At 44.1% G+C, this 20,009-nt stretch overlaps 1 protein-coding gene across 1 annotated transcript in view; it reads right to left on the bottom strand.

Annotated features, from left to right (window-relative positions):
• PIWIL4 (piwi like RNA-mediated gene silencing 4) overlaps nucleotides 1–20,009 on the bottom strand; it is a 413,451-nt gene that overhangs the window by 217,887 nt on the left and 175,555 nt on the right. The window contains exon 8 of the mRNA XM_078655965.1: nucleotides 8,949–9,146. Coding sequence (XP_078512091.1) covers nucleotides 8,949–9,146 — 198 coding nt within the window. The remainder of the gene's footprint in view (nucleotides 1–8,948; nucleotides 9,147–20,009) is intronic.

Below are 20,009 nucleotides of genomic sequence, written 5' to 3'. Positions count from 1 at the left end.
CTCACTGGGTCTTGATATGAGATACTCCAAAGTTTCAGGACTTCTATGCTCTAAAATGTATAGTAAACCCAGAGGTCGGCCCACACATTCCGCCAGTTCCGCCTCGATCAGAGGGGTAGGCCACATCTCATTGGAAACCCTGCTTATAAGGCCGAACACAGCACAGTTGCAGTGCCACTTGCAGCAGGAGCCTTTTATTACAAAGTAAGGCTGGTGTCTGAAGGCCCTCGGGGACAAACTAGCTGGGAGGGGATATGTTGTATCAGTATTTCCGACCCATTCCCGCCTGTTGCATGTTCAAGCCGAGCTCTGAGAGCTGCTCTGCTGCTACTTTGTTTCAATGCTCTCAGAAGCTGCGACAGTAAAGAGTCATTTTAGTAAAGACAAAAACGAGTGATATTTTGTCTCCAGTTCTCAGCGTTTCAAAACCACTGGATCAAGGTAGCACTTATTCCCTGAAGCAAATGTATCAGTGCTGCAGTCATTCAGCGGTAGATACAATGAACAAAACTTTGTTTCCAGTCTGTAGCATTTCTAAAGCTTCAGGCCCACTGGAGAAGTGCTGCAGCCACTCAGAACCAGGCTCTGGAGGGAAGCAGGACTGGAACAAGGCCTGTGGGGCTGGCATGAAAAAAACAGAACTCACACATAGTGGGAGAGGTCATTCCTTGACTCAAAAAAGAGTAAAGACATTAGTGCATTCTGTGGGGTGCCATTCTGATTGCCTTATCTTTCCCACCTTTACACGAAGATTCATCTTTGTAAGATACTGCTCTGACTGGACACTGGGTCTCAGTGGACTCCTGAGAGGGCAGTACTACAACTCCCAGGCTGCCTTGCATCCTTGTCCTCCTGCCTGCAGCGGGAAGAAGGAAGAAGCCTATGAAGCTTGTTGCTCTGCGCTGCCGTAGCGCGGAACTCTACAAACTAATGATCCTCTAGGGCAGACAGAACTACACCTCTCAGGCTGCCCTGCATTTTTTGTCTGACTCACTACCTGCTGGAGGAAAATGAGGAGGCGGCGCTATAAAGAGCATTTTGGACAACAGGGGCTGTGTCCAGCCTGTCTGCACCCCTCAGAGCTAGGAAGAGGCTGGGCCACCGATGATATCTTCATATTTTTGAGACCTCTCCTCATCATTGGTTGGAGAAAAGCATCGTACGTTTCTCTTCAACATACAATAAGAAACAACCACTTTCTTCATCAATTCACTCCTGTTAAGCTCGTGAAGTCAGTGAGAAAATTGTTGAATCTGAAAAGTGTCTTGAAAGCTATATGCACGGTTTATCTCACCTTTCTTTGGATATTTTAATTAACATAAAGCGCACATTCACCGAAGGGTATCTTGGTGCTGAATAACAGATGTTTATTGTTACCCTACACAATAGTACTCTTTTTATCGACCTCAGACTGATGAAAGGCTGAGTGGACCTGCTGGGATTAGACCCTTTGATCATGAGGTCGAACACAGACCCCAACAGTTGAGACAATAGTCCACTAAGCCACCAGACCCGGGTCTGATAAGACGTTATCTAAAAGATCAGGAAAAAGTGGCTCTATGCTAGCTTCTAATCCCTGCATTATAAATGCTTCTAATCATTGAAGTGAAGGAAGATTTTGAAATTACAACCCCAGTTGTAGAAGATCTTGGCAACTGTGTATCTAGAAATCACACTACCAAAACCTGCAAATATTATCTTCTGCTGATGTTAGCCCTATAGTCAATAGCCATTCTCTTTCAGTTATTCACAATATGATGGTCAATATGTTTCTACCCTATATTGTTACAATTCTGGAACCTACTGTTGACTGTATCCATACATGGCTTCTGGCGATTGAAGCGAGAGTTGTTAATATTCATAAAATACTAAATTCGAGTGACATTTATAACTTTTTGGATTCATCTGATATAAGAGACCTTTTGGTTCTGAGGTTCGGTGGTGTTCGGGACCGGACTCCATTTTGTTTGCATCGTCTGAAGACGCCATTTTATGTTGCCCTCACGTAGGCTTAGGTGGAAAACAAACGAACGAAGTTGCATGGGCCTCGTTGTTCATGTACGCATTTAAATGGGCCCTTTTCGATTTGCGAGTAAGCTGCAAAGCTGCTGACCCCGTCACCTGAAACTGACCCTTTACGAAGCCAGTTTTCTCTAGCTGATCGTTGTCTAAGTTCTCAATCAATGTTCAGGATATCGTTAGTTTTAGTGTTCTTGCACATATCTTATCCTACTGAACATCTGAATTGTTTCTTTCCTTTACGACTTTTCTTTACATGGGTAGTGCTTTCAATTATGGGTTTGTCCGGCTTGTGGTAATCGAATTTGGGACATTCCTAATAATTAACTTGTGGGTTGGTACGATGTAAAGTGAGCTTTTTGGAATGTAATAATGTATGTAAAATGTATTCTATTGGTCAGAATTTGCCGCAGTGGGTGTGCATTCGTAAGTGGTCGCAATTGTCAATATAAGGTGATGTCTCGCTCTATGAAAATTGAGCAGTTTCCTGAGTCGTACACCGTGTTGTATTGCTTGGTTCACTGTTACTAGCTGCAGCTAATAAATTGATCTCTGACGCCAACCAGAAGTATTCCGTGTCTCTGTAGTCTAAGACAGGTGAAGACTTCGGGTGTGTCCCTGGCACCGCTGGGTTCTAAGAAAACCCGGTTCTTCAGTTCTTGTTTCCTGTTAAAGTATTGGTGACTCTGTTAACATCTATTTAGAAGTTGTACCTGGTTCTTCCTTGTTCCAAATTCAATAAGTGGTTTAATTATTCATGTTCACAGGCAGAAATGAGTTTTGGACGTGCTCTCACTGATTGCCAAGAAATAAGGAGAAAGTAGTAGCATGCAGGTCACAGTGCAAAGAGGGTGTGTCAATTTTAGGAAAAATGAATTAAAAGACAAGACCTGCGAAGATATTCTTGCAGCTATTTCTAACATAAATTGTTGTCCTTTTTGGAAACTCATAAATTCCAATGTGTTTTTACTTCTGATGGGACTGTCCCTCTATTCAACCATTCTGGAAGGAGATACTATCACAGATCAAACTAATACTAGTATACCCCATCCCGGACACCATAGACCATACTCTTCTTGGGATACAAGACCCGATTCTGAAACGGCAAACGTACGGGGATCGCTCCATCAAGTGGTTGTGCCTAGGTGCCGCTAAGATGGCTATTGCAGCAGCCTGGAAAAAGGCGGAGGCCCCATCCATCACACAATGGCACGCTAGATTGTGGCGAGCGGTAACACTGGAGCGGTTGACAGACATAGCAGAGGGATAAAGAAAGGGGTACGAGTACATCTGGTCCCGGCTGGTGGAATATCTGTCAGAGGTTCTGCCCTTATTTGCATGTGGCTCCAACCTGCGAGAACTTCACCTTTTTCACATTTAACTGAGGGGGGGTGCTTTAGGCGAGCATACAGTGAGAGAGAACTGACCCTAGCTCCCGCCCACGGAAACATCCCACCACTCGGCCTGCTTTGGAACACAATCACCATGATACACTAGTTTGGGTCACACTTCATTCTTTTTCTTATTTTTGGTTTTACTTTTCCTCTTTTTTACTTGCCTTTCTTATGGCTCAAAGTTGGGGTAGGATGCACAAGAGCGAGAGTTGTTAATATTCATAAAATACTAAATTCGAGTGACATTTATAACTTTTTGGATTCATCTGATATAAGAGACCTTTTGGTTCTGAGGTTCCGTGGTCTTCGGGACCGGACTCCATTTTGTTTGCATCGTCTGAAGACGCCATTTTATGTTGCCCTCACGTAGGCTTAGGTGGAAAACGGACGAACGAAGTTGCATGGGCCTCGATGTTCATGTACGCATTTAAATGGGCCCTTTTCGATTTGCGAGTAAGCTGCAAAGCTGCTGACCCCGTCACCTGAAACTGACCCTTTACGAAGCCAGTTTTCTCTAGCTGATCGTTGTCTAAGTTCTCAATCAATGTTCAGGAAATCGTTAGTTTTAGTGTTCTTGCACATATCTTATCCTACTGAACATCTGAATTGTTTCTTTCCTTTACGACTTTTCATTACATGGGTAGTGCTTTCAATTATGGGTTTGTCCGGCTTGTGGTAATCGAATTTGGGACATTCCTAATAATTAACTTGTGGGTTGGTACGATGTAAAGTGAGCTTTTTGGAATGTAATAATGTATGTAAAATGTAACTTCACCTTTTTCACATTTAACTGAGGGGGGTGCTTTTGGCGAGCATACAGTGAGAGAGAACTGACCCTAGCTCCCGCCCACGGATACATCCCACCACTCGGCCTGCTTTGGAACACAATCACCATGATACACTAGTTTGGGTCACACTTAATTCTTTTTCTTATTTTTGGTTTTAGTTTTCCTCTTTTTTACTTGCCTTTCTTATGGCTCAAAGTTGGGGTAGGATGCACAAGAGCATATTAACCAAAGGCCCCACATCAGGGCAATTTGGTAAATTGTGCAATGCAAGATAATAAAGGTGTAGATTGGGACACACTAGTATGGATACCTATAGGGCTGAGACCTTGTTAACAAGCTGTGTGCACCTGGAGGATATCAGTAACTTTGGCCTGCATACTGTACTTGTAATATAATCATGCAAATCTCTCGCCCATCGACAAGATCACTCAAGAATGAGATCCACTCAAGAAAGGTGAAATAAAAAGATCATAAGAGAGATGACTGCTAAGCATTCTGCCATAAAAATGTACCCTATCAAATTAAGAGTACAATCACTGTCTGTTCTTCTAAAACAGCAAAGCTACTGGAAAGATACTGTAAGGGAACGTAGCAAAAGACTTCAGTTCCCATCTGCAAAGTAACAACTATTTGGACCCCCTACAAGCTTGCTTTTGCCCTAGCCATAACAGTGAGAGATTCATTTTGTAAAATGTAAATTGAGACTTGTATAGCGCACTACTCACCCGCAAGGGTCTCAAGGCACTTGTACGAATGCCGCTGTGGAACCCATCCTGGCTTTCCCTGTGAGGTGTCCACTCCTGGGCACCCCCAAGGTGGAGGCCAGGCATCCTTAGCGTTGTGGGGATTAAGCAAGCTATTGCCCAGAGTTGCAGAGTGGGACTCCATGATTGGAATAGGCACCGAGGCGAGAATTATCAGGTCCGTGGAATTTTTGAGCCCAAGACCCGCCGAGGCGGGGAATTGAACCCTGGTCCCGGGCTAGACCTCTGCATCAGGGTCTGCCGCTCTAACCATTGAGCCACACTTCTCCATTTTGTCTGTTATTGATATCCTGAGAGCAGACTTAGACACAGGCTTGACACCTGCACCCATACTGCTATATCTGTCCCTAGCTTTCAACACTGTTGACCATAACATGCTATTGCAAAGTGTCAAAGCTGTGGGTTTTATTGGTACATCCTTACATATGGCATGAATCCTACTTAGAGAATAGAACACAAGTGGTCCAGCTGCCTCTATTTACAGCTGAAGGGATAGAGGTAAAATGCAGAGTCCATCAAGCATCCGAATTATCCCCTGATCTTTATGCAACTTTCAGAACACTGAGTTTTATCTGCAGATAGATGAGGGAGAACCAGCTGAAGTTGAACCCTGATACAACTGAAATAGTAGTATTGAAGGACAGTCTGCTGTTTTGGATCCAAAATTACTGGCCACAAGAGATAGACTTAAGAGTAACTGTAGACAATGTATTATTCTTGAGACCACATATTAATACAGTTGTTTCAAAGCGGATTTTTATTCTTTGAACCGTTAGGAAACTACATGCTTATTTTTCAGTGGAAGCATTGAAGAGGATTATGTCTCCTGTAGTCGGATCTCGGTTGGACAATGCCAACTCCATTTATCTTGGGCTCCCTAGCTAAATTACAGTTGATACAAACTGCTGCTGCCTAGATGGTATGTAAACTACCCACGATGTCTCATACTACCCCCTCTTGAAAAAAACTTGATTGGCTGCCAAAAAAACAGGGAAGACATTTTAAAACATGCTATCTTGTTTTTAAAGCCATTCATGGTTTAGCTCACGAAGTTGTTTAAAAAAAGAATCTCCAAATGTATTCCCTCAATGACTCTTCAGTCTGAAAATCGGCTGCAAATACCATGGTTTAAAATAGTTTGATATGACAGATGCAGACTCTCTAGTTTCGCTCTGTTGAAATGGAATTCTCTCCTGCCTGACCTTTGCTCTAAACCTGATCTGGAATCTCTTGGAACAGCACTGAAAACATCTTTGTTCAAACAAGTCATTATTACAAGAGCACAGATAGAGCACTGGCCCTGATTGGATTGGGTAGGCTACAAGATTTGGCTTTTAGCTTTAAGCATCTCTTCTCGCATAAGTAACATCAGCACCATGAAACCTTTGGGTGCACACGCTCTTTAGACAGAACAATAACATTAACTTTAATCACTACACATAGAGGAGGACATGTTACAGGTGATTACATGGGCTACCGTGGGCAGATGACATTACCAATTGATTTAGAGTACATGGTGTCCTTCTCTTTACTTGTTGACAGCATATATTAGCACCAAAGACTATGGATGATCTATAAACTCGACAGTGTTTGTTTCCCGTACCAACATGGAGGACAAACATATGAAGTTTACCTTAGGATTTATTCCCAATCCAAGATGGCAGCCACAATATAGCGAGATCTGGTAGTTACCCGAGATTTCTTAAGACTTCCTGCATGAGGGCCATGTTTGGCCTTACAGTACACAGGGAAATGCCCAGCATATTATATTGTCAGTGCTTCCCAATGACTGTGTAAAACATCTCCATCTCTGTTGGATTTTCACAGAAGTGGTCCCCTTTGTCTTCAATTACTTGTTCGATGTTTTGAGAACACATTTCAAGTTAGTGGATTGTGATGTAACAATCTACAGGAAGTCTTGATTTTCTAAAAGCCATTAAGTATATTAAGTATATAATAGGATTGTGTTGTAACAGGTCCTATGGAAGTTGTGGATCATTATTTCCATTATCACTGAGTTGCTGTGATGAAGTTGCTATCTTTCTACTGCAAGACTGTTTTTGGCTTCTGGTACTGTGTTAAAACACTCCTGTGTCTTTGAAATAAATGGTTTGTGATAAATCACTGGCAGGAGGAGTGCGTCTCTGTTGCAAGGGCATCTTTGAGAAGATATATATATATATATATATATATATATATATATATATATATATATATATATATATATATATATATATATAATCTTAAGCTAGAGCTATGGTGAGCATATGAATAGGCATATGCTATTGACTACAGTGAATGAGCTTACAAATCACCTACTAAAATACCTCCCTAGTATTATGGGGATCCTTTTTTCACCACTCAAAGGCAACATAACTTAGACGAAGATCCATGTGAAACGAGGGTTCCAGTCATCAATTTTTCTCTACACATTCTGCTGCCCCCCCATATCTCTCTCTGAGTTGTTATTACGCAGAGCTCCAGGAGATTTCAGTTGCCAAGATGGACTATCCTCTATCTCTGCAATATTACTGCAGAGGCACTTAAGATTTGACAGATTGGAAAGCCCATGTCCTTTCTCTGTCTAGGGGTCATGGATTCTGGTGCTTACTCCTTTGCAGATTTAGGGCAAGCTATAGAGGCTCACCAAAACATATAGTAGAATTTAAATGCAGAAAAGTCAGTGGTTAGGGCAGGACATTGTAGGGACCTCACATGGGCAGGCCGACCACACCATCACCTAATGACAGGTCTACACACATTTTCCCAGCCACAGCTTCCACAGGACAAGCTTTGCACAGCAGTCCAGGAACCGCACAGCCTACCATAAATCCTGTGACCACAGCACCTTCTTTTGAAGCACTAACTCAACTGCCTTTAGCTGAACTTGAATGTTTTACTGGTGATCCTCCAAGAATGGGACATTTTATAACTCAGTGCAATTTGCATTTTGTTGTCATCCTTATAGCACTGCTGACTCCAGAAGCCAAATTAGTGTTCATGTTATCATAATTTCTGGAGACCATGCATCATGGTCAGTGCCTTTAGAGGTACAACACGTTCCCTTACTCTGTGATGTTGTGCAATTCAAACTAGAGCTCTGTTGTACATTTGGTAGATCTGTTGCCCAATCCATGGACCTACAGTTATTAAACTTTATACAGGGTAGAAACGATCTGTTTACATACTTCGCATAATTCCAACAGTTACTGCTTGAAGCAAATGGACCATCTAAAAAAAATAGCAGCCATTTTTTTATAGGGAACTCAATGATAACTTCAAAGCTGTAGCTGGCCCAAATTCCAAACTGATGAAAAACATTTGATGTACAACCCTACCCTCCAGGTAAACCTAACATTATGGAACCCTCCACCACAACCCTCGGTAGAAACACCCCTCCTCCGCTCAAATATTATAAAATAAATACCTGCCATTCGGTTATCCTCCTCCACAACGCTCTGGGACATGCATCCGCACCCCAGCCTGAGTCTTTGCTCTCTGCTCTCAACAAGAGAGTTGCGAGTCGACCCTGTGCTGAAAGGGGCTCTAAGGAGTTGTTAGTATGCAGAGCAATTCTCTATCAGCTGTTAATTTAACACAGGGACAACAGAGCTTCTGGTCACCAAGCACCACCAATTCCCCGACCACCTCCATCGAATCTATGGAAACCCAAGAGTGGAGGAGAAAGATGGAGAAGATGATGGACCATTGTCAACTATTCCATCACTTCACTTGGGCCTCTGGAGACAGTGTTAGCAGCTTAAGACCAGAACCACAACGTCCTGCCCAAGCAGCATCACCGCAGTAAAAAACTAGAATTGTTAATGCTGTGAGGTAAGAAGAGCAACAACTTAGCAGAATCAGAATCAGGTATTGACGCTAATGGTATTCCTGCACGTTATGGAAATATTAAATTGTAGTTTCAGTAACTCATTTAAGGTTATGGAGGTGCTAGCATATACACTGTAAAAGGAAGTGTTTACCTTGTCAGAACAACCAGCCCCAGCAGCTCCTTTTCGCAGTTCTCCATGAACCGCTCTGCATTCATTTTGCTGTACAGACCCTCCATGAATTCAAGAACAGTCTCATTGCGAAGGACTTTGTGGCTCACGTCTGCACTCAGCATCAACTTGTTTTCAAATTGCATGATGGAAACAGCAAAGCCGGGCCAGAGGGTCAATCTAAAATGAAATGAAAATTTGCAACTCATTAAAGTTATGAACTAGTTGACTCACATCTTTGGCGGTATTGGAGTGACTTGTTTTAACAATGCTTAAAGATGTTCCCTATTAATCCATCAAGAACTGCATGGAAATTAAAGCTCAGCTTAAAAGATGGCAGCAGGATTGCAATTTGCATGTGACTGTGGAAGAAGTCTGTGTGGTGCACTATGCTCAATGTGCAGTGATTTTGGCGTAAACATTACATTTCGGGATATTGAACTTTCTACTCTCATTGGTGTGCCAAAGTAGGTCAAATACTAAATATTAGATTTTTTATAGATTTTGGTCTTTGCATTTTTGCACTGAACAAAAAAATCGGAATAACAAAGTGACATTGGTATGACACACCCATCGTATTACAGTAAATCATGAGCTTTCAATGTTAGCAGAAGCAATGAAATCCTTGCATTCCCTCCATTGACCCCCACACTTTATCAAGTTTCCTGTCACAACCCGTAGCCTTGTACACCGGACGCTCAGCCTGCTTACACCACTCCAGTTCCACCCTCCCCTGCAACACAGAAGGTGGCTCCTTCTCTCCCAAATCCAAGCAATAGCTCTCCTGGCCACCATCATAGCAATGTTACAGAACATATTTGGCCAAAGTCTGGTTCTTCCCCATATTCCAGCGCAACCAATTTCTGAGTTAATTCCACCTGTTCCTCGCTGACCGCCAAAAAGCAATGGCCCACTTGTGACCAGAATGTCTATATCCTGGGGCAGTCCCAGAGGATATGCAACAACATTAAGCTCTGGCCACAACCCTGCAAACATCTATCATCCTCTACTTTGCCCATGTGGAAGAGTCTAGTTCTACTACAGTATGCACGGTGTGGTATTTTTAGTTGCACCAATCTAAAGCTTCACTTAATGGCGACACCTCGGGTAGCAAAGCGCCTCCCCAAATCCTCATCAGTCAGTACCCTCTAGGTCCCTACCCACCTTCCCCTATAGTGCCTCAAAGGATGGGTGGCTGGCTGTTAGTCACCAGTGTCCGATATATTTGGGAACTGGTTTGTTTGTGCAATAGTGCAGCTAAAAATCTGAACTCTAGTGCTATTTCCTCTGCCACATTGTGCAGCAAATTCTTGCACCCCCAGAGAGAATGTTGGACCGGGCTGTATCTAAAGAGCTGAGTGGCAGCCAGATTGAACTACCTTGCAGCTCCTCTAAAGAGAGGAGACCCTGCAGCCCCCAAGTGTCCTCCAACTTTGTTGTCCCAATCATGTCCCATTGTTTCTTACACTCCAGTCCTAGGATGGCAGAATCTCACATCAGTCTCCAGTGTCAGCCACACACCCCATCACCCCCCTAAGCTCATGTTCACAGTAGCTATTGCCCACATGTTGACCACAAGATCTGTTTGGGATTGACGACAGTCTGGCCTGAATTGTTTTTATAGCTTTCTTTAGTACCCATGTGCATCTAGAGAATGCATGTCTGCACTCAGTCAGGCTCCTGGCAAGGGAGAAAATATCCAGTCATTTATAACAAGTAACTGTGCAACCCAATAATAGAGATGGAGGTCAGGTAATGCCACCCTACCCTCATATGGGCTCCTGGTCAGTGTTTGAGGCGCTATGACCCCCCCCCCCCGGTCCCAAAGCAGGGATCGGGTTACTGCATCCAGTGCCTTTAAAAATTCCTTAGGCACTTTGTACAGTGTATTCTGTTGCATATATAGTAACTTAGGCAGAATTTTCATTTTGTGAAGAGAAGCCCAGCCCATCAGAGACAGTGGAAGAGTCCATCAGTGGCTCATGTCTCTCCTGTAGTTGTCGAGGACTCGCCTCAGGTCATTCCTCTGAAATTTCCCAGGGTCCAATTCTGAGGGCTCACTTGCCTTGCGCCTGAGGCAGAGGAGTCTAGCAAAGTTAGACTTTTGTCTTAGTTAAACTTACGTTTTGGTCTGAAGTTTAACTGATTCACAAAGGTAAACTGAAGGTGAGACAAAAGTCTAACTTTACTATTTGTAAATGCCCTTTGTGAATACCGAAATTCGCAAAGTTAGACTTCAGTCTCACCTTCAGTTTACCTTTGTGAATCAGGCCCCAAGAGTGGAGTATCCAGTATCTGGATAGAAACTTATTTAACCATTAGCTTCCACTTTTTACAAGACTGTTGTACCTTTACAACGAAAACAGCCTTATACTATACTTTTGTCAGTGAAAAGCAGTTTTACGAAAAAGTTTGTCTTAAGTAAAAAATGTACTCATTTTCATTCAGTGTGTTCCTCCTAATGTTTAAATGCAGGAACAAAGTGCCTCATGCAATAATTCTCTGTAGTGGTTTGTGGTACACGAATTTGTAAAAGCACACTATCTCCCGTGAAGGTATGCTGGCACTGCACAGGAATCTGTGATTAGCCTTCCTAAGAATAGGGGGGTTAATTCAATAACCACGTCTTGAGTTTCTTGCTGAATTCAAGAAAAAAAGAGGAGGCTCTGAAGTGAAGCGAGCAATGGAGAACGACCACCCTCCAGATCTAGTTCTGTGTATGTGTGGGATGTGTGCGAGTAGGAATCCTGCAGAGCGTAGGTGTCTGAGTGGGCGGTTGGTGGAAGGAGATGTGGCTGTTCAGATACTAAGTTGTGCAGTGTCTTGAATATATAGGTGAGGAGTCTGAACTAGGTGCATTTGTGTATCGGGAGCCAGTGGAGTTCCTTGAATTGCAGTGTGATGTTGTTTCTACGTGGGAGACAGAGGATGAGCCTGGCTGGCAAGTTCTGGATGATTTGTAGTCTTCTGGTGAGGTGTTTGATAATATCGACACAGAAGGTGTTCGGTAGTCCAGTTTCCTGATGACAAGGGCTAACGTGATGGTTTAGCGTCAACTGGGATCCAAGCATCGACTGAGTGTGAAAGCCGAATGCAGTGATAGCACTGACTTGTGCAGTTATGTCCAGTATGCGGTTGATGATGATCCCGGGTTTCCTGGTACGGGTGCTGCAACAAGTTCGACTCCTATGGTGAAGTGCTTGCCAAAGATCACTGCTTCTGTCCTATCGGGGTTGAGCTTGAAACAGTTGGCTTTCACCTATTTAGTGACTTTGATAAGGTGGTGAACTTGATTCTTGTTTTGGGGGACATGTTCAAGAGAGAGAGAGAACGAGTTGCGGTTTGTCAGCGTAGAAGAGGATGCTGGTGTTGTGGATCACATTGACCAGAGGGATCATGTATGCTTTGAAGATGCACAGTGAGACACTCAACGGATAAGTCTTCAGGCTTTGAAGGATTATGGTGCCAGGCTGACTGACTGTGTTCTATTGATTAAGGAGCAAATCCAGTGGCGAGTGGGTCCTTCGATGCCAGTCTCAGGTAGACGTCTGATGAGTATGGGGTATGAGTGTTTATTCTCGGCTGTGGTTGGGCCTGAAACTAGCCTGCATGGTGGCGAGGTGCTGGTGGTTGTTGATGTGGTTGATGAAGTGCCAGTTGATGAGTCTCTTTACGAGCTTGGGTCTACAGTTAGAGGGAGATCGTTCTATAGTTAGTAAGTGTAGTAGGGTATTAGACTTGACATCTTTGGCATGATTTCCACTGCCTTTTTGCCTCTACATCCTGTATTTTTGATGCTGTGCTCGATTTCGTTTTTGCTGGCTTAGATGCTTTAGGCACTTTGCCACTGCTGATTAGTGTTAAAGTGCAAGTGTTCCCTGTGTAAATTGCTATTATAATTGGTTCTCCGATTGGCATATTTGAATTACTGGTAAGTCCCTAGTAAAGTGCACTAAGTGTGCCAGGGCCTGTAAATCAAATGTTACTAGTGGGCCTGCAGCACTGATTGTGCCACCCATATGGGTAGCTCTGAAAAGGAATCTCAGACCTGCAACTGCTGTGTCTGTGCACAGTTGTAAACTGCCATGTCGACCTGGCAAGTGCACCCACTTGCCAGGCCCTAACCTTCCCTTTTCTTACATGTAAGGCATACCTATGGTAGGCCTAAGGTACCACCAGGTGCAGGGTGCAGTGAATGTGAAAGGTGGTACAGGTACTGGTGTGTGTGTGTGTGTGAAATGTCCTGATGGTGAAATACTTAACCTCTTCCTTGCTCATGACGGCTCCCGGCCGTCATGAGTCACGGTGGGCGTGTGCTGATGACGGCCGGGAGCCGTCATGACCACGCCATTGATCAGAATGTTCAGCACTGCGGCAGAATTCGCGCCGCAGTGATGAGGTTAAGTCTGGGTCGTGAACTCCACTCTACTCGCGGAGTTTGCGGAGTCTTCCACACTCCTTGTTACGCGGAGCTTGCAGAGTTCAGAAAAACTCTGCTTCGCATAGCGGAGATTTTTCCACACTCGTGTTCTTCAACATCAAGTTGGCAAGCAAGGAAAATCTACTTCTCACAAGTTTTTTCCTCATTCGCTATCGTCAACATTAAGTTGGTGAGCGCGAGCGTGGAAAATCAACCTCTCGGCAAGATTTCGCAACGCAGCAGTTAGATTTCTCATTGCGAGTGGTCCCGTATGCTCGCGACCACGAGCGTTGAGAAACCATTTGTTCGAGAAAGATGCTGCTCGTGTAAAAATGCACTGTGCATTGTGCCGTTCGCGATGATTGCACAGTGCGGACAAGCACCTAGCACTGAAAATCATCACAAACAGCATTTAATTAACTCACTCCGCAGCTTGCGGAGCTTCGCATAGCACAGCGGAGCTTTTTTTGTACTTTGTGGAGTTCCCCATAGTGGAACTCCGTGAACTCCGCCCAGGTAAATACTGGCAATTTCGATTTTCACTACTGAAAGGCTATCTGTCCCATAGGATAGAATAGGAGTTGCTTTGTAACATCTTACAAGTATAACTTCCCATTGGGACAAGATAGAGAAATAAAGTTTAGGCTCTCTGAACTCAGAATTTAATAACACATCTTTTAATAAAGATGGTTTTTATATTGTGTGTTTGAAAATGACGCTTTTAGAAAGCAGGCATTTTCTCGTTTAACCATTGTCTGTGCCTCTGCCTGTTTGTGGATTGACTGTCTGGTTTTGGCTTGACAGCGGTTGGGGATGTGCATTCACTGTAGACAGCCACTGTGAGGGGTTGAGGTGTGCCTGGCCCTTCCTGGATGACTCAGAGCTGAACTGAATGGGGCTTTGCTGCATTTAGAGTAGTGACAGGAGATTTCCTTGCACCTGAGTAGGCACTGTCTCCCTTGCGCAATGCTGTCTCCTCACCCTGTGGTTATACTGCACCAGTGAGGACAGAACTGGTTTGATTTGGGTTCAGAGACCCTTGCGCAAAGAGAAGAAATAGAAAATGGTGTATAAGTAGTAGACTTTAAACCCCTGAACTTCAGATCACTTCTGGTTACAAGAGGAACCTTTGCCAAGGAGAAGAGCTGGAGGAATGTGAGGAGGAGTACTACCCCTTTACTGTCTGGGGTTGGCCTGCAGTTGCTGTTTCTGCCAAGGAGTGGACAAAGACTGGAACTTTGCTGTGAACCTGTCTTAAGAAGAATCTCCAAGGATCTGTGTGTGCTGTCCTCCTGTTCTGAAGTCTCAGGGACACAACGACTTCACCCCCAGCTCCCCTAAACTCCGCTCCTGAGATTTCTGACCTGCCAGGAGGTGCCTGTTCCAGTTCTAGGGCATTGGAGGTTGTTCCTGCTGTTGGGAGCTGGAAGAAACCGACACATTGCCCTTCCTGCAGGTGTTTTTCCCCACACAGCACCGCCATGTGAGAAGAATCTCCATGGCGCTCCGCTGCAGAGATGACGCAGCACCTGACACGGCTGCAAGAACCGATGCATTGTGGGATCGCGGCTAAAGAAATCAACGCAGCACCGTTTGCTGCCGCCAGATCGATTGCTGACGCATCCCGGATTTCTACGCATCGCACCTGTGTGGCAAGTTTTCCCGACACATCACCCGTGGACCAGAACCATCTTGGAGTCAACACATTACTTTCCCCTTCAGACCGGCCTCATGCAGCAGAAGTGTCACATTGCCTCCACAAGTACCCAGGAACTGACGCATCTCTTTGTTTCTCGATGCTTCCCTTCTCTGCAGCTGTTTGGCCTTGTGAATTTTTACGCATCTACAGGTACTTTGTGTAGAATCACGCATCCATAGTTGTCTATTGACCCAGTTCCTTGAAACCTTTGAAAGTCATATTCTTATTACATGCATGTTGTTTTTTTGTCATTTTGGTCTGGAGTTTAGGTAAAGATACTTTAATTTTTCTAAACTGGTGTGGTGTTCATTTGTGGTGTTATCACTGTATTACTGTGTGTTTTGAGTACACATTGCCTTTGGGATAAGCCTGTCTGCAAGTGCCAAGCTACCCAGGGGGTGAGCAGGGGTTATTTAAAGCAAGTAACCCCCTTACCCTGACTAGAAAAAAGGGTCTCTATTTGGACAAAGGTCCCTGCCTCTGCCAACTAGAGACCCCCATTTCTAACACAGGGTCTGTGGAAGGTTTCTTGAGCAGGGGAGAGGTGGGAGGTATTTCCAGGTGTCTAGGAAAGTGGCTGAGTCAAAGGAGGCATTGAGGTTGGGTGTAAGAGCATCACAAATTGGTAGGAGTCCCTAGGCAATGGCGTGGTGTAGGCTAGGGTCAGAATTGGCCGCCGAGTGGATGGTCATTTTGGAGTATTGGTTTCGACAGTGGTGAAGGCGGGTCACATTTTCAAGGTTCATTATTTGGCTTTGATGGGAAGTTGAGTTACAGCAGTGATGAAGCTGCCATATATGTAGGTGCTTTTGTTACAGAAGTATTCCGAGAGCTTGTTGCAGAGGTCTTGCAAGGGGTGACAATGCTGAAGATGGAAGGAGCCACAGTGAAATATTTTATGATGGCAAAGATTTCCCTTTTGCTGTTTGTGCTGGTGCCAGTGGGTCAGCAAGAGCAGGTGTTATCTATCTGCTGGTGGTAGTGTTTTAGGACCGACTTGAAGACATATTTGTCTGTGGCATCTTGGCTCAGTCTCCGCCAGTGCTCCAGTGGCTTGCAGTCTTGTTTCATGAGTCTGAGTTCCTATGTGTACGAGCTGGCATGTGGTGGGGCTTTAGCAGCTGGGTTGCACTTGAGAGGGTCAGGGTGTCTGCGCTTGTGGTTATCCACCTTTGAAAATTCTTAATGGCATTTGGCAAGCTGTTGGAGTGCTTGGGTCATTGTGTGCAGAGGATGTGGGTCCAGTCCTGTTCTATGATATTTTTCCAGCTCCAGTGCACAGATTCGGTGATGGTAGGTCTGTGGTGGTACAGGTAAGGAATGCTGTAACTGACAAGGGTGTGGTCTGTCCAGGTCATTGGTAATAGCTTGCCAATTTGAAACTGCTGAGCAAGGTGAAATTGGGTCCAATTGGTGTCTGGCAGTATGGATAGGTTCAAATATGTGCTGGCTGGAGCTGAGATTTCGGAGGCTTTCTATGAGGGCAGTGAAGTTTAAGTTGGTGTGGTCTTCCAAGTGAATCTCTATAAAAACATAGTTGTAGCACACCCTTATTAGTCACAATAAATTCAACAAAAGCATATATCTTGTGTATATACACAAGATATATGCTTTTATTGAATTTATTGTGACTAATAAGGGTGTGCTGCAGCTGTGTTTTTATAGAGGTTAATGTGCATGTTCTTGTAACTTGTCGATAGCACCATTTGGTAGTAGGTGCTCCCAGTTATTCTAGTACCCCAATGTTTTACAGTGTTTAATAATACTCACGCTTATACTTGTTACCAATTATATTGTTGTTTCTATTGATGTGCGGTTTTTCCCTTTTGGGATTGCTAGAACCAATTGTTTATTTGTGTCTTCGAAGTGAATGTTCAGGTCTCTGAGATGGAGGAGGAATGTGCTTGAGTAGATGAGGACAGTGACGAAGTACATGATATTGCTGGTGTAGTTGGTGCTGGGGTGGTGGTCTGTAAATGAGAGTTCCACGTAGGGAGAAGTTGGCTGTGATACGTAGCTTGAACATAAGGTCCATGTAGCAGGTGGGCGTGGCCAAGTGTGGTTCTGTAATTCTCAAACCTGACTGCATTTTAGTTTTGCCCTCACGTAGGCCAGTAAAGTAGGCCCAAAACAAGTGGCTTTGCCTTCTGAGTTCGTGCATATATTAATTTGGGTTTCTCTGACTCTGAATGAATTGCAGAGAGAGAGTAACCCTTTTCACCTGAAACTGACCTTTTGCAAAACCTGTTTCACTAGCTGATCGTTGTCTGAGTTTTTCAATCACTGTTCAGGACCTCGTTAACTTTTAGTTTTCCTTGCACATATCTTATCTTAAACAATATCTAAATGGTTTCTTTTCTTAAGACTTTCTTTCCTGAAACATGGGTTTTTGCCATGTGTCGTGACTGCCATCTGGTGTTACTTTTTATGTAGGCCTTAGAAGTTAGTCTGTGAGCAAAGCAGTCTGACCTATTGTGAATCATACACATTAACCAAGGATTTCTTGGTGCACTGGAGTTAATTTCAGAAGCTGGCCTTTAACCTGTATTTGACCCTGCCAAGCCAATTTCCCTGCAAGATCGTTATTTGCTTTTCCAATCACTATTCAAGACATTTGTTAACTTTTAAGTTTCTTTACGTCTGTTATCCTGCACATTATCTGAAACTGCTTTTCTTGACTATTTCTTCATTTCATGGGTTACGCTTTCAATTAAGGGTTTGTGCGGGCCTTCCAGATTATTATTTACATATGCCTAAATATTAACTTGTGGGTTGGGACACTGTAAAATGATCTTTACTGTATGATGCTGTGTGATGTCATGTATTTTCTATTGGTTGAATTTTGGTGCAGGGGCGTGCATTTTAAATGTACCTTTCTGTGTATAAATAGGGATGTCTCGCCTTAGTAAAATTGAGCAGTTTTTTGAGTTGTACACCGTGTTGTGTTGCTGGGATTTCTGCTACTAGCTGCAGCTAATAAATTTGATCTCTGACGCCACCTAGAAGTATTCCGTGTCTCTGTATACCAAGGCAAGGGAACCTAGAGGACTTTTGGGCGTGTCCCTGACGCCGCTGGGTACTTGAAAACCCGGTTCTTCAGTTGGCGCTGCCAACGCGGGCCAACTTCAGTGGTACCGGTCCAAGCCCGAAGATTGCGAGGAGCCACGTGAGGAAATTCTGGAGGAAGGCCCCCACTTCATCGACCCCTGCATGTCGACGTGGACCAAAGGACTTTTCTGCGAGGCTTCCCGCTTTCCAACGGCTGCGAAGGACTGCTGCCCTGACTGTCGCCTTGTCTTGGACCCTCCGATTGATGTTTGTAAAGCGAGACGGTAGACGGTCTTCTGGTGGCGTGACAGATATTTAGTTAAGTATAATTGGGTCGCTACCACGACTTTGTCTGGTTCCTTGGTTTTGATTTGGCTGTTTTTTATTTGGTTGCTGCAGTACCCAAAGCCGAAGGGCTTGTATATTTATGAGTGTATCATTTTTTTATTCCCTTTGAAGTTTGAAACCAGACTAGTGAGCAAGATGCCTGGTCTTGGTAAATTTGGTAATTGGTTTGTTTGTGGTAGTAACAGGGATTCCCGATTGGAAGATTCATGTCCGATACCTCCGGTTGGAACTCCGACTTATGAACTGTACTCAAAACACGGAGTGGGCCCTATTACTTATAATGAAGTATGGGTCCGCTACACTAAAAAGGATGGTGTTTTGCAATGGCCCCCACATGGTAGTTTTGAAACAGAGATTTTAGACAATCTAGAAATTAAGCTATTTAAGAAGAAAGCCCGGCCGGCAATGTTTGACTCTTTCCGCCTTTGGCGTAAGGAAGCCAAACAGAGAGAAATTAAGCAAGCAAAGAGAGATAGGAAAGATAAAAATATGTCAGTACTACAAGCTGCTAGACAGTTTAAGGAAGATGGAGAAGAGCGTGCGAGTGAAGTCTTAGATAGACAGCGTTGCATGGCCATAGATAAATGTTATCCAGCCTTGGCGTCTTCTCCGACGAAAGTGAGAGAAGACCCTGAAAAAGATCCTTTGATCTCTCATTTACTGAGATTGCCTCCTCCCTATGTGCAGGGTGCTACTGCGCCTCTATTACCCCCGGTTGTTCCACCCTTTGTTGTTCAACCTCCTGCTGTTGTTCAGCCACCCGGTGCTCCACAGATGGTTTTGCCTTCTCCTGCGCAACCCATTCTAGGGTTGCCAGCCTTGCTATCAGCTTTGCCTCAAACTCCTTTGCTTTCTGCTTCTGCATCTTCGATTTCTACTGTTCTTGTCCCTACACCTTCCTTGCCTCAGAATACTTATTCTCCTGTTCTTATGTCTACTTCTTCTCCTTCCGTTCGAAAACGAATGACAGAAACTGTTTCTAATTTATTGTCACCATTGTTTGGGTCACTGAATATGACCCCTGTTTCGGAACGTAAGCAGAGTCGTAGTCAGCTTCCTAGTTCTGAAGAACGGACAGTGTTGGATTTGTTGGCTCGTAGGTGGATTTTAAATGCTCCGAGGTATAATTTGCCAGCAGTTATGGATGTTTTCTTTCAGTGGGAACCGCCTAAGCAAAGGTATATTTTTGATGTAATGTGTACTTTTCTGCGTCAGGAATGGGAAGATAATGAGTTGAGTCCGATTCCGCAGGATGTGCTCGATGTTCAGTCAGATTTTGCCAAAGGGATGATAGTGGAATCGGATGTTACAGATGTCGTAGAGACAATACTTGCTTTCAGATCTAGACTTCCGCCTCAGACATTGTATGAACCTGATTCCTCTGTTAGGAGGAAAGTGAAACAGTATCCTATGAGAGAAGTTCCTCCGGTATGGAAAGAAGCAGTTCAGGCTAATGTAAATTTGGGTATTCAGGCCGCTCCGGCTCATTTTCAGCGAGTATGGGTACATGTCCCTTGGAAGAGAGTAG

This window comes from Lissotriton helveticus, chromosome 8, assembly GCF_964261635.1.
Source record: "Lissotriton helveticus chromosome 8, aLisHel1.1, whole genome shotgun sequence".
Classification (NCBI taxonomy): Eukaryota; Metazoa; Chordata; class Amphibia; order Caudata; family Salamandridae; genus Lissotriton; species Lissotriton helveticus.
The sequence above is the reverse complement of the archived record's forward strand: the minus strand, read 5'-3'. Positions and strand labels throughout refer to the sequence as shown.